Genomic DNA, 23,188 nt, shown 5'->3' on the forward strand with positions numbered 1-23,188 from the left:
AAGGCAGAGTCTACAGGGCCTGGGAAATGCACTTGGGTGTAGGGAGGGGATGGTCCCCATCCCAAACCACTGACTCCTCATAGGATGAAGTGCTGGGGTCCCAGCTATGGGCAGAGCCCATCTCAGCAGAGGTGATGAGCTGAAGGCAGCCTTCTAGCTGGTGAAGTGAATTGGGAAAGGGTTGTTCTACACCACATGATAGTGCTGTAATGATGATTCACAGACGAGAGAAGTTAATAAAGCTGATACCTAATTAAAATGTGTCTTTTTTGTCTGCTTTCCTGTACATCTAGAACAGTGAAAGAGGAGTGAAAAAGATTATTTGTGTATTAATATCTAGTCTTAGACCTTCAATTGAGAAACTGCCAAATTGGAAAGTAATGCTATTTTTAACCTATTTTATTTTAAAATATTTTCACATTAATTTTGAATGCTAAAATACTATTTTTTAAATTTTGTTCATGGTTAGGGATATTAAATGTACTTAATTTTAGAAAAAATATCATGTCAACATATTGTTCTAGCTAATTTCTGTATTTATTAGTGGAATTATGACCCTGAAATGGATATGAATAGCAAGTTACTTTATTTTGGTTGTACCTTGCACCAGGTAGCCTCGGAAGTAAATCTGTTAGCTGATGCATAACTGACAGCTGTGTCATGCACACTGTTGGAAGAAAATACAGCTAAACCTAATTGCAACTGTGTCCAAAACCTTGTGCTGGCTTGCAGAGTTTGCAGGGTTTTTTTGAGGAAAATAAGTTGTTGTGGCTCATGAGAAATGGATCTTAGGAGTATCAGATTATTGAACTTACTGATATTCTCCATTGCGCTTTTTAGAAACATTTAAGTTAATCTTTTAACTCACAGTTTTTAAGTGTTAAAGAGATATGACTAACTGTACATCATTGATGGATAAAATTCACTGTGTTCTTATGCAATATTTTAATGAAAACTCCTGCCAAAACCTGTCACCTTGACTTTCTTTAAAGGTCCTTGCCTATACAGAAGGCCTTCATGGAAAATGGATGTTCAGTGAGATTCGGGCTGTTTTTTCAAGACGTTATCTTCTCCAGAACACAGCTTTGGAAGTGTTTATGGCAAACAGAAGTATGTATTTGTTTATCTTGTTGCGTAAAAGTGTGCTAGTAATTATTTTGCGTGTTATTTATTAATCTTAGAATTTAAATTCTGTGCTCCCTTTGATAAAATGCTTATGTCTGTGTTCAGTAATGATTACTCTTGCACATATTCATCGCATTTCATATTAAAATCAATCACAGAAGTCAATCTCACTGCTTTTTGTGCAATGGTGAGATTCATTTATGAAAAAAGATCATTGCAATTGGTGAATTCTTCAAATGATTGATAGGAAATTTACTTTTTCTGTGATCTCACCCCTCTCCTCCATTTTCTGTAAGTATTTTAGTGAAATATCTAAAAGGAAATTTCCTTTTCTAATTATAAACTAAGTTAAATTTTAAAAGACCAGATCAATAAACAGATCCACTCAGTTTTCTGTATGTGCTACTCTGAATCAGAGTTGGGCAACTGGTGAGGTGTGTCTGTAGTCTTTTGCCCTGAGAAGCTCCGATTCCAACTGGAGAGCGAATTAACAGTTTCTGGTCCTGTGTGTTTTAATGTACCAGTTAGAAGACCAAATGCCATGCCAACTGCCAAACAGCTTCCCAGCCTGATAAGAAGTTATCTGAGTTAATGGTAAGCTGAGATTCCTCCGAAGTATGCTACACTCAGGTCTTCTGCAGAGAGTTAGTGCCAAAACATTAATCAGTGAATGATGCGTAGATATGAAATATGCCGGAGGAGAACAAAATTGCGATTCTAACTTGAATCCCCAGGAGGATTAGAGTGGAACTGACTTCTCTTCCCAAACAAAAACCAAAGAACGTTTTTAAAAATATATGCAGATGGAGAAACAGGCTTATGCAGATGGTTTACTAGTCCATATTCTCTCTTCTTCATTTAGCTTCTGTTATGTTTAATTTTCCTGACCAAGCAACGGTGAAAAAAGTTGTCTACAGCTTACCACGTGTTGGAGTAGGAACCAGCTATGGTTTGCCACAAGCCAGGTAATTTAATTATAATAGTTTCTATATTTTGTGTTTCTTATTTTATACAGATGATGTTTTAAAACATGTCAACACTAAAACATTATTCCTGTCATAAAACTCTAGATTTTCTCTTTCTTAAGGTTAGTTTGAGAAACAATACCCTTTACTTACTATATGGTATTGTAAATTACATGGGGTTTTTTTGTTTTAATCATTACAGGAAATAAGCATTTTCTAGTGAAGAACCAGGAACAAAAACTTACACCTTTTCTCTTCAAAGTCTGGTTTTCGGTCAGGTTTTATAAATATATAGACAAATGTTCATCCTTGCTGTTATTCAGGACATGGAACTAAATATGACTAGGTTTTGTGTTTGGTGAATGAAAAACTAAATTTTATACATTTTCCCACTTGTTTTTTATATGAATTGGGGGGTAGAGGGGGAGTACTTCATTGCTCATAGGTGTAGTGGCTGTTTTGCTATTTCCAAATTTCTTCCATACATTAGTATAATGCATTATTATTCTTCTGTTTCCAAAATTAAAGAGGATATATATTTTGGAAGAGACCAACTAAGGTTCGTTTTTAGAGATTTTCACATACTATGGACAAGCAGAGTTTTTATCATCTCATCAACATCAATATCCAAACAGCCTAGGGTCAGAAATAAGGCTGGGAATTGTTAGATCCTATACTATAAAAGTATTCATCTTTCAATGAAGGGTAAGATGATCTTCAGGTATACTCTGAGTTGGGGGGGAAATTCGTGCTTCCAATTTTTGTTGTTGTTGTTTGTTTAGAAATGTCTTTTCAGACCTAAATTGTTTTTGAGGTTGTATTAGCAGAAGTTTTGTGAAAAATATTTAGATTCAGTGTTAATTTCCAGTCAAAATGAAAAAAGGGTAGATAAATATAAATAAAAAGGAAGTGAGGAAACAGCAGGAAATGCGCAAAATAGACTGCTTTGGGTTCACATCTCAGCTTGCCTTGACTTGGCCAAAAACCAATGACTTGATCATCAGTGTAATGTCTGGGATATGGTTTTGTCTTTCTTTAAGTCATTTCCTACAAACTAAAACTTCATATTGTCCTTGTTTTATCCCAGTGTAGAATGTGGAAATTCTCTGAAGTGTCAAAGCATTTGTAGGGCTGGAGAACTATTTTGTTCCCAGCTGAACATCATTCCTTCTCATGAGCTCAAGAGTCTCATGATGCCTAAGGCTTGATTTCCTTAATGTGCTGAAGTTCTTGGGCAAAGTGCCAAAGTTCTCAGGTTTTCACTGAGATCAAGGGAAGGCTGGGGCATTTCTTTGGAAGGTGCATCTTGTTAATATTTGCATTACTCTTCCAAATACTCAAATTACAAGAACTGTTGTCTCTAAATGGAAAGTAATAGTATTCTTTTCTGAAATAAAAATAGCCACATGTTCTAGAACAAACAAAATGCAAATTTCTCAATCAGAATTTCAAATCTACAGTGACATTTTTTAGTGTTGAAATTCATATCCTTTGTGCATTATTCAGTGAATAATTGTCTGAAAAGTTTGTTGATGTATAATTATTCAGGAAAGTTTCTGCTTCAATAGTGTATGCAGTTATTTCCATACCTTTTTGATTAGAGTTCAATTTGAATCAAAAATGGGCTTGTTAGCCTTCAGAATAAATCTGGCATGTGGTAGTGAAGTTGTTTTTCTTCCTTATTTTTGTGTAATCATAGTATGATTTATGCACAATAAAGACCCTGTAATCATGGTTTTTCCTTATTGTCTCCTGTAGAATTGCAGTGGAATAACTGAGGGAAAATCTGGCCCTATAACTGCTCTCTAGTTATTATTTTGTTAATGTTAGAATATAGTTTCCCTTCCTATGAATATGTTGGCTCTGGAATGCTAATTTTTAGAATTATGCTTATTTATATAACTGACATAAGGAAACATTACGCTGATCAACCAAAAGGAGCTGCTATGCTGAGTAAATTGTTAGCCTTTTTTATGATCAGTTTTCCAGATTGTGCTGTACTTGACATTTTTTTAACAAAAGCAGATCTTTCTGGTTGTTTAGCTTAAGTTCTTTAGTTTTATTTTTCTAAGTAATATTTTTTCTCTGATAGTAGTCTGATAAATATTTCATCTAAAGGTGATTAAATTAACATAATGAATTGTGTTCATGATGGAGACATTCTGAAGGAATAAATTATTTTTAATGCAGTACATGGAGTTTAAGTGTATTTCTGTTCTCATGGAGAAATCCTGTGATTAACAAAGATGGAAGGAAACAAAGAAAAAGCAGTATTGATGATTTAATGGCACAAAGGATTAGAAGCAGGCGTACTGGTATCTCTTCTCAAGAGTGTTAGAGACCTGCTGTTCTGAGCAAGTCTCCAGTTTGCCTCTTTGCTACCTTTCCTGACAGCCTGTCTTATGCCCTGGTTCAACAAAGCATTCGAGCCTGTGCTTAATGTTGCAAAGAAGTAATGACATCCTTAAAATTAGTCACATGTTGAAGAGTTCAGTCTGATTTGGTAATCAAATTCATCTGTCTTTGATAAATGCATTTTCACTGTTCCTGAAACACATTGCATTGATTGTAGTTTCCTTATGGCCTTGACATATGATACAACTGGGCAGACAAGCACTGTGCCTTTTATTTAACTTATTTCTGCAGCTCCATATGATTCTACATAGATAGAATAATATCCACATTTTTACAGCACTATCAACAGACCGCTATTTAGGATTCTAACACATCAGGTGTAATTTAATGATGCTTTTTTATTGAGGGTAACATCACATCTTAGAAACCAGCTATGAGCTGACCATTTTGTAAGCAAACAGAGATCAAAGAATTTGGAAAAGATACAGTTACAGTATCATACTTCACCATTAACTGGATGCTAGCACCTTCTACTGAAATTCTGTGTGCTGTTAGTTCATTAGGTAAGACAATAGCTCCAGTTAAGAAACTATTTTGACGTTATCTCAGTGTTGCCACTTACTCCACATCAGTAGCTTGGTGACGGATTTCCAGATCTCAGTACAACTGGTTGCAGAGATTGGATTTTGGGAAAAGACAAGGGTAGGAAAACAGAGATTTGATGTCATCAAAGCATAAAACCCCTTTTAGAGCTTTGATCAAAAGTGGATATTGAAGAATCTCTTGTCAGAAGCCAATGACTTTCTCAAGCCTTTTTAAATTTTTATTTTATTTAATTTTTTCTGAACAGGAGCAACACAACACAAAACATCATGCAGGTGCTACAGTTTTCACAAGATAATTAAAGGTTCTTTGTATGAGACTGGATTGTAGGTAACTAAATGAAAAGTGATTATGAAAGGGGGTGGGTCTCGCTCCACGTACTGGATATATGATATCCCTTCCCTCAACAAAATGCCATGAAGTGTTTTCTAAACATATTTAAAGGATATAAAACTTGAAAAATTGGATCATCCCTTCATACATCAGAGGGTCTTCTGCAGTTTCCATTTTGAGTAGATATTTCACAGTTCTCTAGAAGCAAAGGAAGCACATTCATTTGTACGCCTTCATATTGGTGATGGCATATCGAAAGAGAAATGGTGTGATCAAAGTTGGGTGGATTTAGCAAAACACAAAACAGTGGGTCTTCCTGTGTTAACTGAAACAAGCAGGTGTGGAACCAATTTATTGTGCATAATTTTTTCCAGTCTCTGTTGAAATAACTGCGAATCTTTCAAACACCCTAGATATAGAGTAAATGAGGAGATTTTTTAGTATATTTTTATTTTGTGTAGCATTCAGTCAAAGGAGGCATTCAAATGCAAAGTCCAGCACTTGACAGTTTATAGATTTTTGAGACTCCCTGGGAGATTGTGGGTAATGTCTAAAAGCAGCTACTAAGCTGTACTGACGCATAAATGTTGTTTTGTCATGGGAGGAACAGAAAATCTGTGTCAGAAATGTTTTGTAAATTTAATGATCTCTTTATATTTTTATTTTCTGTATTTATTAATTTGTGTGTAGCATTAGTCATAGTTTACTGAAAACAATACATCTTTGAGAGTTCCAATGTAAAAGTAATTGTTATCCTATAAAATGCAATATAAAGTATGATTACATTCAGATAATTCTTTAGATAAATTGTTCAGAAGAAGCATAACAGAAACAACTTAAAATTTTTTGTAATGTCTCCTGTGTGCTAGTAAAGTGTATCCACCACTGGCATCCTAGAGTCTACTATAAAATAAGCTACCCAAGCTAGCAAGGCATTATGTATTGCTATTTTGGTTAAATACAGAGATTAAAAAAAAAAAAAAGAAAAAAAAAGGAAGAACGTGTACCTGCACTGGCATGGTCATTCTTGTATGCCCAATTTGTAAGTCTAAGTATAGCAGACATTGACAACCTACACATTGACAATTCAGACATGATTGTGACAGCTGTACACTCGAGTCACATACCAGTACTCATCCTTTCTCTAGAAATAGGGTCTAGTGAATGTGTACAAGTTCGTACCTGTATCTATAGAAGTAGATGATCTACATTTTTGTAATCACTGCCCAGTTTGATACCTTGTATAGGACTTTATTTTAAGAAAATACTCAACATTCAGAGTCTAGAAGTAGTACACTTAGTGTGTTTAGTGTGCAACTGAAAGCTGCAGCATTGGGTGCTGCAGATCTTTTTCCTCTAATGCATTACTCTAGACTGAATCTAGTATCCTATATTTTACCAACCAGGGGCAGTATGTACTATCGGTAATTTAGAACTTGGTGCATGGTATTAGCTTATTGCAGTATTGTCAAATTGAATATACAAGGGCTGAAGTTTTCTGCTTTTGTCTTCCTTGACACAGTAGTTTGGTTCTTTTTCCCTTATCCAGTGATGCAAGTTTTAGGAAATGTGTAGAAATTCAGTATCTTAGAAGCTTCTACTCCTCTTCTAGATTTGAGTGAAATGCAGTTCAGAAGTTATCATGGAGAGACAGGCAGATGGACCTGTGAGCAGACAACTGAATAAAACTTTTTTTTTTTTTCAGAAACTAGGCTAAAAATAAAAATCTCAAGGCTTACTGGGATACAGGGAAGGAAAATGGGTAGCTGACAATGGAGGAGGTGCACAAATTGTGGAATAAATATCTTCAACCTATGTGCTGGAAATATATGGCACTTCAATCTATCACTCCCCTTAATGAACTTATCTCAATATATCCTTTTAAAACAGGGAAATGGTATTCCTCTTTTGTTCCTGCTGGACAAAACAGGCACCAGGAGGTCTGCAGTTTCCTTTACTTCTAGTCTTTTAAACAGATTCAGAATAAAATAATACATAAAATATTCTGAATTATTACAGTGCTGTAGTACTGGTAAAATAAAATATGGATCTTAATTTTAGTAATTTCTCAAATAAGGGTAATAGTGTCTACTTGAGTTCATTAAAGAAAATAAAAAAGCCTTTGAGAGAATCTGAAATTAATCACAGTAATAACATTGCCCTACGTCTTAACATTTAATGAGGCTCTTAAAAAATCATTCTTTAAATGTATTTCCTAGGAGAATCTCTCTGGCCACTCCCCGACAGCTTTACAAATCCTCCAACATGACTCAGCGCTGGCAGAGACGGGAGATATCTAACTTTGAATACTTGATGTTCCTCAACACTATAGCAGGTAAGGCCTCTGACTCTTTAATCCTTCGTAATATGTTTATGTTTGTCAAAGTCTTAAGCACCGTGACTTGATAGAATACATTTATCCCTCTAGAATTCAACAGCAGCTTTATGATAGATTCTGAAACACACACATATTAAATTTTATCTGAAAACGCACAACCTATCACTGGGAGTTTAGATTCATGTATTGTTGTGGAGGCTGTTACTTGCTCCCCTCCTGCCATTTCCTCTGCTGACAGCTTTGTCTGAAGCTTTATTAGAGTCAACAAACCATTGCCAGAGAGTGTCTGGAAATAATAATGGGAAAATGTAATTTCGCTACTTCATCATTCTCAGCAACAGCAACTAGACAGCAGAATAACAACAGTATTCTGCCTAGTACAGATGTCACCTGGATTGTGGTATGATTAGATTACAGCATCTTTTCTCGTTTAGTTCTTTGAGCTGAAATATAATATCAGATTAGGTATTTAAAATGAGAAATAACTGCCATAGACATCCATTCATTATCGACAAAAGAACTGCTTTTCTGGCAATTGACATTAATTAAACATTCATGATGGCATTATTCCTTTCACCTTTCCCTATTCTATGTGTTAACTCCTCTGGTATTTTTAAATATAAAAAGCAGCAGTTTTTTACAGTATGTACACAGATTTCCAGGAGGTTGTCTACTATTACGATTCCTGCCTGTAGCACACATGCTGCTTATGAACCTGCCTGTGGAGAGCCTCTCTCAGACATTTCACTCCAGTGAGCTTTATTTTGAAACCCAAATTAAATTCCACCAGGCACCACTTCATATCCCAGTGTTACTTCATTCCGACTTTTATGCTTGGGGTTATCCTTGGGCCAGACAAAGGACAAATGTAAGTATGAAACCCAAAGCTAGCACCTGCTAATGCTGACCAGTCTGAGGACAGTCACTGCGTTCTTCCCAGTAGGCCAGTGGCAGAAATCAGGAGCTGTCAAACTTGCTTTGAATCTTTAGACTTTTGCCTCTGTGCTTATATGGTAGTCATCTTCCCTGCATCCAGTCTTATGGACATTAATAAATGTGTCATCGAATTATCCCAGTGTGATACAGAAGTGCTACCACTGAACAGCTGGAGATCTGAGGGCATGTTTACCTTGTGCAGTGGAGCACAAAGCAGAGTTCCTGAAGCTACTGGAGACCTAGGCTGGAAAGCCCATATGGTGCAGTCCCATGCAGGCTCACCAGCTTGGTTCCTGAGCATTATAGCTGCAGTCCCGCAGATCTCTGCCAAAGGAAGGAGCCCTGCTGAGCGTTTATTGCCTCTGGCACTGCGCCACGAGAATGCTGCTACCCTGCTCTGGACACAGACCTGCCTCCAGCCGCTGCGCTGCTCTCGCATGTCCGCTGCCCTTCTGGTGATGAAGAAATGCAAGCAGAACCTCGCAGGCTCCCTGACTGCCTCAACTGAACTTGGGAAGGTTTACTGGAGAGCTAGGAAGTTAGCCTAGGTCCCCTCAGTCCTTGTCCAGTACGTTATCGACTGAACTGTCCTTCACTTGTAGTTTCCTCTTTATGTATTCATTTCTTCTGCAAGCAGTGTGTCTAAACTCTTTAAATGAGACTAGACAACAGCAGAACTAGTTTTTGATAGATTACTTTCAATTTTTAATCAGTTTAAAACTCCAAGGTCACTTATTTTTAGGTACATCACCAAAGCATCCAGACCTGGAAGACATCATTATGTCTGAAGTCAATTAGGAATTGCAGTGACACTTACACTAACGTGTCCATCAGTAAACAAGCTTCAACCTGAAGAGATTCCTTCAGAGTATCTCAGAGGTCTCAGGAAAAACATTTTTTGACCTGTTGTTTGATATTAGTGCTGCTAGGCAGCCTTTATAGCCGAACACGGGGATGGTCACATGAGGCAGGTTTCTCTTAGTGTCATCTAGCGTCATTCACCTGCCTTACAACAGGATGGCCTGATATTTGCATTCCAGATACCACCCTCTGTGCCCAAGGTTTGGAGGATTATGGCTGCTTCTTTTTTTTTCTTTTTTCTTTTTTTTTTTTTTTCTCTATATCTGTGAGCTTGTATTGTATTTGGAAAAGCTTGCAGCAGCTTGGTCAGTACCTTAGCAGTATCTCTCTCTGACTCAAAGCGCTTAATTTCTGGGAGATCTTTTGGTATCAGTCTTACTGGTAAATCTCATTTGTTCATGTAATCTCATTGTTGTTAATTGTATAAGCTCACTTTTTCATTTTCACAGCATTACCCACTATCTTATGAAGTCTTTCAACAATGCATGATCAAATTCAAATTCAAATGTAGGTAAAGACCTGATTCCCCATAAGAGAGAGAGGTAAAATGGAGTCTCTAGCAGAAATTCAGCCTAATTCTTTGTCTCCATCTTGTATTGACTGGCTTATTTTGTAAAGTCCTTCTTTTCAATGATGCTTTGAGGTCACATGGATCGACAAATACATGTTTTCTGAAGGACAGCCAATATTCTGATTTTTAAAAATTTTAGAAGTGACCAGTATTGGTCAAATAAAAATCAATACCCAGGCATAATCTTCTGCTGAGATGTGAGCAAAGTGTTGAGTAATATTTGAAGATCTTTTCCTTGTCACAAAGAATGTCCCTTACTCTGATTTTTATTTCAAAACCATCTGCATTACTTGGCTTTTGTTAATTGGTCCTTACCAATCTATGTATTTTCTGTTTTTTTCATTTTCCAAGAAGGATAACAGTCATCATGTTAGGCTGGAAAGAAAGTATCACTGTATGATCTCATAAACATTTTTGAAGGGATATCTAAAAGCAGCTGAGATTCTTGGGTTCTTTCCCAATCAGCAAGAGTGCTGTCACATCTGATAATGTTCCAGCAGGATTAGTGAAATAAAGAGTCCTGCTGCAAATGATCTTCAATGCAAAGAGCTTGCAAGAAAGCATGATTGCATTGCTGTGTTATGTGCTTTCTATTTCTGTTTCCTTTGGTTTTTTTTTTGAGCTTTTGAAGATTCATAGTTTCTATGAACACAGCTAAATAGATTAAAGTCACTAATGTCATTATGAAATCTGCACTCACTGATGCAGAGTCATGGAAACTGGTGATGTTTTTTTTAAAAATTAAAATAAAATTTACTCCCAATAGCTGAACTCCCTGCCAATGGCACATACACACAAAACCTTTTCTGAAAAGAGCATAAGAAAATTAAAACTGACTCTCACCCGACAGCCAATTCTACACATGACAATCATCTTTTTATTCCAGTTTGGAACAAACCCTAAAATTTTCCAACTTCTTGACAGAAGCAAAAGTCCCCCAAAGCTATTTTTTTGGAAGATCAACCTGGTTTTATAGTTCTAATGAAATCTGCACTTCAGCTAGAAATCTAACTTCAAAAACTCATTAAGAACTTGGGGGTACTGTAAAGAAAATCATTATAAAGTTTCTGGCAAGCCAGAAGCACACCCGCAATGGAGTGCACGTGAGCTCCAAGTCCAGTGGCAGTATATAAAGCTTTAAATACATAAATATATGTACTAGAAGCCTAGAAGTTTTCATATCCCCAAGCTCTTTTCTGGCTCCACCATTGCACAGCACTGAACTGCCAGGGACTGAGATCTGGGAAGCTGCGGGGTGGAGAACTCTGGGGCAGCCTGAATGACACCACTGCTTTTACAGCTGTGCCTGTACATCCGTAAGTCTTCTGCTGAAAGGCATTTCTCCAAAGTATTTCATTTACAACAACTACGTGTTTTCTGATGAAGCACTAAAAAAAAAATAATACCTCTACCAGAAATACAGTACTGGAAGCAAAGTACCTCTACTATATGTTGCCTTTGTTTTGATGACACTGAACTGATAATAGTCCAGATACATCTATGTTAAATAGAGGCAAATTCTTGTATGCACCGTAGACAGAACCCCTATCATTCAGAAGAAAATACAGGATTTTCTATTTTGTACACAGAGTATTGAATATACTCATGATCTCCTTTGCCTTCTTTGTAAATCCAATTTCCAAATATATTTTTAATTATACTCTTTATAATGAGAACCCATAGGAAATATTTCCTCAGAGATACAACTTCTTTACCAGTAACTGTTTGCGTAGGCAATGATGACCTAGTTTTAGACTGTAACTGCTTGTTCAAGCACCAACATATTTTCTAACAATATCATTGTTTTTAACCATTAAGAAATAAGTGCATAATTTTTTTAATTAATGTTGCCATTTAGCTTGTATTGGCTTCTTCAGCATATCTGGGCCGTAGCTTAGTCACTTAAGAAACGTGGAGATTTGACACTTAAGAAATGTGGTTTATCTGCTGGTAAGCAAGTGGTACATAGGTCCCTTTGTTGTTTTTCTTCTCTTTCGAATAAATAGAGGTCCACTAACGAAGTGGAGTTTTGCCAGTTCTTTGTAGCTTCCTTTCTTCTTACAATGGTGCTTAATTAGTGTCTAGCCCTTTACAAAACAGTAAGAAATCACTCACGTTTTCTTGTGATCCTTTTCTGAATTTATTCAAGAAACAACAGCCTTGGAAGAGAGATGTTTGGAAGTGAGGCTTCTGACACCAAATAATTTCTTTCATTTGTGACATGCCACCAGTTCCTTTTCCACAAGAAGTCCTTTGCCTGCTTGTTAATGCTCTTAATTACACAGACTCGTTGGTCTCTGTAGAACAGAACCACTGAAATAAATATATGATCCTGTCCTTAAATCTCTCCCTGCCTTGCCAATATGTCTGTCCTGACAAGCATGGCCCCTGGCTATTCTGTAAGTTCTTAATCAATGTTTGAAGTACTGAAGTGTCCCCTTGGAAAAAATCTATCTTTCTATGACTCTTTTTTAAAAAATCTTTATATCACCCTGTTACCACCTCTGAAACATTGCCTGGCTTCATTTTTAGTTCAACTGTTTCTGTTATGATCTTTACTCAGGACTTAATAACTGTCTACTTCAGCTATCGTAGTTCTCTCTTTTGAGATCATTTCTTTTCCAAGGATATATGGTTACCGTCACTTGCGCTGGCCTGATGACTTATTGCAATTTCAATTCAAAATCGCTCTCCATTTTCAAAACTCTCTAAAGTCTTGTTTCAACCTGTTTCTCTGGCCCTCTAGCCAACTATTTTCTCACCTCCCTCTTCTGTTTCCAAGGTTTTCACCTCTTTCTTGCCCTCATTTCTGACTCAGGCATATTTCATCATGTTTACAGCTCTGGGTTTTTCTCCCAAAGGTAAACACTGCACTCTGCTACTTATCAATCAGTCTCAGTGTTGTACTCTCTGTGCTCCTGGTTTTTGTCCTGGTTGTGTAGACGTAAGCCTTCCTGGCCACCTTCCCCCTCCTCCTACCTATTCCCTTCTCAGGAATCCTTTAGCTTTGAAGGCTTGAAAGCAGCTATAATTACCCTAATTGTCCTTTCTTCGGACACAGAGGAAAAGGCCATGTTGCTTGTGATTGGCATGTATGTCAGCTGAACCCTCTGGGTGATATAGGAAACAAATAATTTTTAATATTCTCAGTTGCAAGATTGTTGAAAAAGGTACTTAAAAATAGTCTCACCACAGCAAAAGGAATTGGGAGGAGTGGGAACAAGTCGTTTTGTAATGTGGTTGCACTGCCCAATATTTTAGTTAGCAGTCTAGTTTTCAAATTTATTTCTCGGTATTTAACTAATTTATGCCTTTTTTTTTTTCAAATTGCAGTGTATTAAATATGTGTTTGCATTTGTATTTCATGGAATTTTAATTCTTTTTAATCCTACCTGCCACAGCTTTTAAAAGAAGTGGAAAATAATTATATCCGTAATTTTTGTAAGTCATTTCTTGTAGTGGAAAGGGATTATTTTTAAAGGTTTGTGGAAAAAATATGACATCTTCAGTCAGGTAATAAATTCAGACGAACTTATTCCCCCTCCTTCTTTTTTTTTGCCTGTTTAGCATTTTCCACTTTTTTACTCTGAGATGTACAAGCCCTCACTGGTTAATTATGTATATATTTAGCTACTGCATGTGTTGGGCTTATTATTGTCATCTAATTAGATGTAACTCCAACTACTTGCTTCTAGAAAAATCATTAAAAATTCTTTCCTAATGACCTAGAGATGACAAAATGTCTGCAAAGTGTGAAGAAGCAGACAAGCACAGGAACATCGCTCTTAAAGAGTGTTAATCCAGATGCTGCAATCATCTAATTAAACAATATTTTGCTGTCATTAACATTTTCACCAAGGAATTGCAGTTATAATTTCTTTGTCAGCTGTCTCTAGCTCACTTTACCTTCAAAACTAAAGTGCCATATAAAAACATTAAATTGGATGGTTTAATTAAAAAGTTTTTTTTTTTTTTTTAATGAAGAAACATATCCAGTATTTCTGAGATCTCATTTGCTATGCCTCAGTTTTATTGTTCAAGTAGATTAGTGTCATAGGCCTGCAGTATTTAATATTCAGCCTTTAATATTAATCTCTGTAAGCCTACTTGGGGGAAAATCTGAAGCTTCTGAAAAGGTATAGGGACAACCAATAGCAGTACAGGTTTATGTTTTATATTTATTTAGCTAAAGAGAGAACCAAATCTTGCTGGAAGTACCAGATAATTGATGAGATGGCTAAATATATTCATCTGCTGCCTTTACTCTGAAAATACTCATTTCAAAGCCAAAACTGATCAAGACAACATTCCTCATAAAGTTAAAGCACTAATATTTATGCATGTTTAGAATTAGGGATTTGTAATCCCATTATAGGCCTAGATCACTGTCCTCCACTCAGATAAGCACAGATGTGTGGTCTTATCTCATTGTGTAGGTTTGGTCTTCTTTCACAATTTGAATTATGGTTCATCATCTTGAGTAATTTTTATTTGTTTATATTAAAAAAGAAAATTATTGATTTCAGAAAAAAAAATAATTAACTTTTTTACTAAACAAATCATTAGCTATTCTTTGTAGCGAATTTCTTCATAAATAAAACATGTTTTATAAATATCAAAGTAGGAGAGAGTTAAATATTTTGTTTATTTTTTCACAAGGCTATGGCTATATTTACTAAATATATAATCATTAAGACTCCATTGTTTTTAACTTACTTTATCTAAAATGAGAGATAAGCTGATTCAAATTGTTTCTCATTGTGGGTTAAAAATATTCACACAAGAGTTAATGCAATGTCCTGACAGGGACTAAATTCCAAATGATAATTTGTTCATGTGTCCACATTATAAGTAACCTATCAAAACCGCACAGCAGAGGAGATCTTGTGTGCAGCAACTAGACTCAGGATTGCTTTTTTTCCTGCTCTATTCACATATTTATTGATTTTCCCATCTGGAATAGGAGTAAAACATCAAAATCTTGTTGACTGAATGTTGAAATGGAAATAAAATGAATGAAGTGAACATACAAATAAAGTAGAATCTCAAGACGGGAATTTTCAATTTTGAAATAAGAAGTAATTTTTGAAAACCCTAAATATCCTTTCAAAATTTTGCAAAAGGATGTTCTTACCTTTCCAAATGTTTCTATAAAGTGTTTTCAGTTGAAGGTCTTTATTACTGTGAACTCTTTTCCATAAAACTTTTTATTCTGAAGAATCATCACTTTTGCTTATTCTTTGTAATAGACTACAGTCACTTTGGTCATTCTCTTCCTGAATCACAGATTTCTTTTAACCTGTTTTCTACACAGGCACAAATGTCTTTCTTTTATTGAAGCTTTTGAACGTTTTCCTGTAAACTTAATTGAGGATTCTAATGGTGAGAAAAACATTTATTGTATAAAGGTATAGTTTTATAAAGGTCATATTTTATGGAACCTTAAATTTTACAATCCTGAGAACCTTTGCTAATCATATGTAAGTAATTCCTTGCCAAAAAGGAAAATAGTACTCTGACTTGACAGATTTAGAAAGTAAGACAGAGTGTCTTACTTCAAGACATAAAGAACCCCCCTCAAGAAATTAGTATTAGAATTAGAATTGGTATTCTGCCAGAGAGTACCTTTTCTTTCCTTCCCTCGTACAGATAAATTCTAGTGTATTTCTTGATTCAAATATTTGGTAAATTCTTGTTCCATCCAAGAATGGTTTGGCATTAATTCATCATTAATATTAAAGAAGAATTTTTGTTTCTATCCATCTTTATTTGAGTGTGGCACACAGTGGTGGTATTGCTTTTTTAAGGAAGTTGTATTTGTACCTTAATTATTTTTCTATATTCTTGTGTGCATATATTTGTTCAAAAAGTAAAAATGAGGACACACAGTTATTAACAATGTCCGCTTTTCCTGTTTTCAGTGAAACTATGTACAAAATAGAAACATGCTTCTTGTTCATCAACTTCTATTGAAAAAACAAGGTGTTTGTAGAGCAGTGAAAGTTTCACATTTCTTTAAAGCAGAGCTGATTTTTTTTTGGAGAATTGCAAATGCTACTCAGAACAAGGAAGCCTGTGTTTCCCTGTGCTGAGTTTTGTACCCCAGGAATCTGTCCAGAATCTGGAAGGAAGCAGTTAGTGAGACAGGGCTGTAAATCTGCCGCAGGACTGGGAATTGTTAACCTGGGCTATTTCAGTCTGCTAATTATATTATATAAATACACACACACATGTATTTATGACCTGATTTGGTTTCTTAAGACGTATGTTGCATTTTGTGTGGCTCTCCGTAAATCAATATGGTGGATGGTTCTTTACTGAGCAACTTCATTTGCCTTATCACTGAAATGTTAGATACTGCTCAGTACCAGCTGACACAGAAATAACAGCCTTTGCCATGCACACTTTTCCTGGTGATGAATTCATAATTTTCAATCCACTTCACTTGCAGATTGTTCTTTTGAAACTCTATCTGAAGATGCTTTTTGCATATTTGAGCTGCTGGGGTAGCAGCAATGTTTCTTTCATTATGTTTGGAGAGAGTCGCGTGGGACAGTCAGCTCTGCCTTTGAGGAGGGAAGAAATGCGTTCTAATTTTTAAAGCAGTTACAAAATAGTGCTAAAGCAAACATAAATTCCTCCACTTTGATTCCGCTATTGCAGTGACATTTCAACACTTCTTCAGTGAAGAAGAGCCATGGGGAACAATGGATTAATATGGTCTCTATGCAGGACAGACCTAGATTTGCAAACCTCAAATTTAGCCCCTTGCTGTTGGACTCTTATATAATCTTTGCCAGATAATGACACTGCATACAGTTGCTAGGAAAATAATACTGTAGTGGCTTTAAATTTCAACATTCATGCTATAAAAATAGCTTCATGGAAATAAAAAATAAAGTGTTCATTGGCATATAATGGGTTTTAGTTTGAAAGATACTGTACTCTTTATATTATACTGATTTCTATATTGACTTCTGATTCAAGATAAGTACATCTAAATGGCTACTTTTGTCTGGAAGATTTATACCTGATTTTGTCAAGTGGTGCCAACTGGGAACATGTAATACGACAAAAGTAACCGCTAGATCGTTTTTCAGCTGGAGAAGTGAACAGTATTTCCTAATTCTTAAAACATTTTCTTTCTTAATAGGACGAACGTACAATGATCTGAACCAATACCCTGTATTTCCATGGGTTTTAACAAACTATGAATCAGAAGAGTTAGACCTGACCCTTCCAGGCAACTTCAGAGATCTTTCAAAGGTATGTTTCAATTCTGTTAAAGACAGCCAGCCCTCTCGGGAAAAGATTTTGTTTTATATTCGTAGTCTGGTTAAGTTAGGTCTTAAAGTTAGAAAAGTCTGAAATAGCATTTTCTATTTTAGAATCAGTTCATACTGAATCTCTACCCTATGCTGCTTCTGTGTCCATGACTGGTCTGGTTCCAAACCTGCAACTCCTCCGTACCTTCTGACTTACAAATCAGGAGTGTGTCAGAGCACTTGAGCTGATTAATTATCTCTCTTAGTTGATAAAACCTGATCCTTTGGAAATAAAAAGCTTGGACTAATTTTCCACTTTGATTTGCAGTGCTTAGACAAGTAATATAATTGTGCCACCTCCTTTTTGGTTTAATAATTATTTAGTAAACAAGTATTTTTGTATTTTAGACCCTAGAGTGTCTTTTCCCTATTATTTGTGGTTTTTGACCTCCAACTTGTCTTGGGCAGTTAGTGCATTATAATAATATAGTTCGTAGTGTTTGTTTCTCTAGCAGCATCAGACTGCCATCTATACCCACCTCTGGTGCTCCAGTTGTGCCAACAGACTGGGAAAAAGATGTTTTCCTGGCCAAGCATAGAAGATGTTTTCCTAGCCAACATCTGGACGGGCTCTGCTTTAGGCCAACTGGAATAAAGATAGGAAGCAGAGTTTGAAACTGATTTGTGGGAAGTATCTTTCCTGGTTCCTACCAACCAAAATAGTGTATGTGTTTTATTACCAGTGAAGGCAAGAAGCCTTGCAACATCCCCAGCATGAGGTTTCTGTTGTCTGGCCATGACAGCTTCCTTGCATCCTTGCCAATTCCACACTCAGGAGACAGAAGTTGCTCATACAAGTTGAATGAGACTCAAAACCACAGGAGACTGTCACTCGCTGACTTTAGCAATGATACTGGAGTGGAGAAAATGACCCCCAAGGCCTGTGCTGCCCCTGTTCTCCCTCCTGCTGATGCTCAGGGATGAGTTTCTGGGGCTTCTGCCTATAAGGCTGCTTTTCTTTCCTTCTGTTCCTGCAAACACACATCGCGAGCAGCAATGGAGACATCCCACCCTGAGTATCTCAGTGTCATATCACTGTTGGAAAGAATGTGCCTGCAGTACCTCCAGTTGTATTGTAACCATTCCTAGCCATCTGTTTTTATGAGGCTTCAAAAATAAGTTTAGTTGGACTTGATTGCGTAATAGTAGAGATACCCAAGTTCTTTCCCCCCCGTGCCTCTTCTTGTCTTAGATAGATAAATGAATAAGCAAATAAAAACAGAAATTAAACTACATTCACAGTATACCTCAGGTGTAAACAGATTAGTTAAGACACTACTTCTGTTGTGTAGAACTTCTGACCTTTCACAATATTATAGGTATGTTTCACAGATGTCTTTTTCACTTATATAAACATCATTGTAATTGTCACCAGGAACAACAGAAGAAAATCCACAGAGATGAGTTAAATAAAGATGAGTAAACGTCTTGCACTGGCTTGTTCCCTAGCATGTATAAAAATATTTCTGGTTTTTAGTTGTTTATAGTGATAAGCCTTTCATTAAGACCCTTACACTTTTCAAAATCTCTTAGATTTACTTCTTTCTATTATTAATAGCAGTGCATGTGGTGAAGTGCAGCAAGATTAGACAGCATCTCTTGAGTCCTTCATTAGGTATTTAGTTTTGGTTGAATCCAAATTTTTATGGCAGCCTATTAAAGTATGTAATTGCTACAGGAAGTGGTGTGATAGGTGAATAGATAGGTTTTCCTCATGAGTTAGTAACAACTCATTATGGAATTAGTGCTTGTATAGCTTATTAAGTATCACTGCATGCCTAGTAGCGCTCTCCCTTGAAAGGAAATGTAGAATCAAGTGTCTGGTTATTTATGTTTCTTCAAGAATCTGTGCAATGTGCACATCAGTATTTTGCCTGAGGACATTTTCTTACCCAATTTGGTAACTGCATTCTCCTATTTAAAAGCTACTAGTGGTTTCCTCTGGAAAAGCTAGATTTTTGACCACTAAAAAAACCCTACACAGTTAAGGAAAATAGTCTTTCCTTTTTGGTGAGATCTGGGCTGCATTTGTCCCATGGATGTGTGAGAAAACAAATGTGCAATCTGTCAAGTGTTGTGGGATCCCTCAGGAAAAAAGGGGTGTAATTCCCTTTTTTTTCCAGTGTTCATCGTAATAACATCTGATAGGTTTCATTTCACAATTATTTTAAAAGGAAAAACAGATTAATGATTTTTTGGGAAAGGCAGTGGGCAGTTAATTTGAAATGCCTTACTTTGCACACTTTGGCTGTTATGCATTACTTGCATTCTGTTTCAATTTATGCATTAACAGCAAAAATCTTCAAAATCAGAATGTATCTGAAGCATTTCCTTGGCAATTCTGCTTCCATTTTAGATATTATCCTGTATCTGTAAGTAAGCCCCTTCTTTTCTTGTTAGGGAGGTGAATCCTGAGTAGCCTAATGCTTAAAAGGGGGAGTTGGTGATTTATTGTTCACATTATTGAACTGGGCTGTGCCATGAAAGCTCAGCCAGACCTCTGGGGCAGGCACACGGAGTCTCCTTTCCATGAGGAGCTACTTCCTTCTGTCAGATTTTGCCTTGCAATGGAGAAATGTTCCTGCCAATTTGATGGCAAATCAGAACCTCCAGCTAAGCTGTTGATGGATAGAATCTCCTTAGTCAGTTCCTGACCTTCTGTCTTCCCACAAATTTGCCCTTCTTAAGTTTCACAAAGCCTCTGTCCTTAATATTCACTGATTAATACCGCTCAAACGATCTTTTGAAACAATTTAAAATTCAGTATACTGTTGCATCTGTGGTAAAAGCCCACAAAAGCAAATGAATTAAAAGTAAAAACACCTATCATGGTTTGTTTTCTTGATATAAAATAACTTTGGTAGTTAAATATAGATACTACATCTAACCTCTTTTAAAGTAATTACTTTGTGTGTTATTGTACAAAGTTCATGCGAATCTCCACTGTCAAATTTATAATCTTTTATTCCTAGGCTTTCTGTATAAAATATGATACACCACCTTTGTGATATCACAACTTCTAATTGAACATACACTGCAAATGTAATTCATACGTTTTGTGGAAATGAAATTAGATGTGTTTGGCTTGCTTACGATGTCAGTGATAGAGTAAAACATATGCCTTTTGCATTTAGCTCAAACTTAAATATTTACATTTCTGCAGAGCCATCTTGAAGATGTAACTCATCCTTTCCTTCGATTCCGTTTTATTCTGTTTTCATGTAGCACTCTTTATTGTGGTACTTTTACATCCAAATGTTGCTTATTCTTGCAGAACAATTATATTTAAAAATTAGTTTGGAAATTCCTCTGCTCTTTGTTTGAAGTAATTGGAAATTCCCCTATCAAGGCTTTTTTTCCCTTTTACATATATAATAGTCTGAGATTTAAAACCGGGGCCCATGGGCATGGAAGGTGCCATAGCAGTAGGATATATTGGACCTCTCATTTGATTAGACAGTGTAGGCTCAAGTTTTATTCATTACACATACAAGGTTAAAGGTTATATTTATTGTTTGACAGGATGAAAACCTAATGAAAGAGGCTGTCATAGATACATAGATTATCTTTTCACTATGAAACCACCAGGTGATCTGCTTATTTTCTTCTTTATAGAGATTCCCTTTGGAAGCATACCTATGGTATTAAACATCAGTACAGGAAAGGTGTAGGCAGCTCCTTATGGTACACTGAGGTTTTTTGGGTTTCAACACACTTAAAATGTGACAGGGTTTGTTTGTGCAAAATTGTATGACTTCTACTCCTAAGTTATAGTGAATGCATGGGTTTGACATACTGCATTGTCCCTGCTCATTAAAGTGTAAATGAGAATTTCTCCTCATTTACTTCCAGTCATACATCCTGTTAAATAAAATTATTTCTTCACCAGGCAAAGTACTACTACTATTGACATGTGTATGAGACATCACACGCCCATTCATTGAGTGGAAAAAATTATATTTTGTTAATATAGAAGGTGTTTGACTGACGGGTGGTGATAAGCATAACCACTTTTCCTTATTACTGTGCCATTTCAAGAAAAGGAAGTGATAAAGCCCCAAGGCTTCTAAATGTAATAATGCAAATGAATGCATCGAAGTGTGAATATTTCAAGGCAAACCACACTTAATACTTCCAAAAATGTGTATGCTGTGGAATGGAGTTTATGGGCTTAGCAAGAGCCACACTTACTGGAAAAACAAAATCAGATTCTGTAACTTAGAATTCTCTCTTTACCACAAGCAACTCTACCATCAGAAGAAAAATTAGTTTGTTTCTCAGTTGGTTTAAGCCACATAATTAAACATTTTATTTTCTTAAATAAAAAGTACATTTACCACATGACACTCTGGTACTTTGAATCTGCCAGAACTCTTATATTTGATAACTGATATGCTGAAGAAAAGGTGTTTACAAATTTGGATAAAATTAGAATTTATTTTTAACTTTAAAGTCCCATCTTAAGATGTCCTACTTAGATTTGTTTGTTTGGGTCTTTTTGTGGTTTTTGTTTCTTTGTTTAATAAAAAAGCAAGCAGCCAGGAAAAGCTCAGTCTGAATTTAGCCACAGCCACATAAAGCCATGCTCAAGATAGCTTTTGTATCCAGTGATAATTTTGCACAGTACTCCCCCCCCGCCAAAAAAAAAAAAAGAGAGATATAAATAGATAAGGTAGCTTCTATATCAATTATAGTCAAGATAAGCAGAGTATTTCAGTGGCTGGATAAATAGGATGCTATGTTCAGTTCTGCTCTCATGAGAGAATGTAGTTCTATGAAGATAGCTGGCAAAACAGTAAATATTACATGAGCTAACATAACATGTCCAGTGGATATAAACACTAGATGTATTGACAATACACTGGTTCAAAGGCCACATGTCTGAAGAGATTAGCCAGATAAAATAGAATGACAGGAATACCAGTGTGTTTTTAATGTTAAAGTAAATACTTACTTTATTTTTAAATGGAAAAAGAAGCATAAAATAAACTCAAACAGCAGCTTTCAGTATATCAAAAGTGAAATGGCTAAATAGGCATTGTCATACAGTAAGTTGTTTTGCTTGGTTGGATTAAAGAATATGATATAAAGTAAATTTATGAAAAGTTAATATTATTCGATATGAGTCCTTACAGAGGACTTTTTAAAATAAAAAGAAAAATGGTGTGTTTGGAAAAAGCATTTTGCAAAGCATGATAGAAAGAAGTCTTTATTTGATGTGCAGTACAATCTGTTTGACTTAAATTCTGTTTCTCTAGTAGTCTTGTGGTTAAGGTCCTGGACTGAAATATAGTACATGGATTGAGCTTTGTCTTTGTATTGTCTGTGCAAGTCATTTTAACTAGTTTGCACAACAGCAGAACCTCACTGAAATGGAAATAAAATTATTTTCTTCCATTACGTGAAGAAACAGGGATAGATCCATAAATAAAATTTGTCTTTGTTTTTATAGCCATGGTATCAGATTAAAACTATAGTAATTGACTTTCTGAACTGAGAATGGCACTGTAACACTGTGCAAAAGTGACCAAAACTCTATATACCCTACACATTACACAAGAAATCTGAGAGACTACCATTACTGCAGGGCTTGTCATCGAGCAGGACACATAAGAGAAAAACTTGGTTAGCTCCTCATTTGTACAACCGAGATTTAAAGCATTTACAGAAAATGCATGTCTTTACTGAAGGATGGGCTCTTACTGTTCCTTTGGGTAACAGCATTTTGCCACGTGGACATTAACAAAACACTATGTAAGCCAGTGGCAGACCTCTC

The 23,188-nt window shown here is 35.9% G+C and overlaps 1 protein-coding gene across 14 annotated transcripts in view; it reads left to right on the forward strand.

Moving 5' to 3' along the window:
* The window catches only part of NBEA (neurobeachin), a 480,010-nt gene that overhangs the window by 375,712 nt on the left and 81,110 nt on the right, over positions 1-23,188 (forward strand). For all 14 annotated transcript variants that reach the window (XM_071804835.1, XM_071804807.1, XM_071804804.1 and 11 more), the window contains 4 exons: positions 993-1,110; positions 1,988-2,090; positions 7,601-7,716; positions 17,241-17,353. In XM_071804835.1, the coding sequence (XP_071660936.1) occupies positions 993-1,110; positions 1,988-2,090; positions 7,601-7,716; positions 17,241-17,353 (450 nt within the window). The remainder of the gene's footprint in view (positions 1-992; positions 1,111-1,987; positions 2,091-7,600; positions 7,717-17,240; positions 17,354-23,188) is intronic.

Source organism: Patagioenas fasciata, chromosome 1 (genome assembly GCF_037038585.1).
Source record: "Patagioenas fasciata isolate bPatFas1 chromosome 1, bPatFas1.hap1, whole genome shotgun sequence".
Taxonomy (NCBI): domain Eukaryota; kingdom Metazoa; phylum Chordata; class Aves; order Columbiformes; family Columbidae; genus Patagioenas; species Patagioenas fasciata.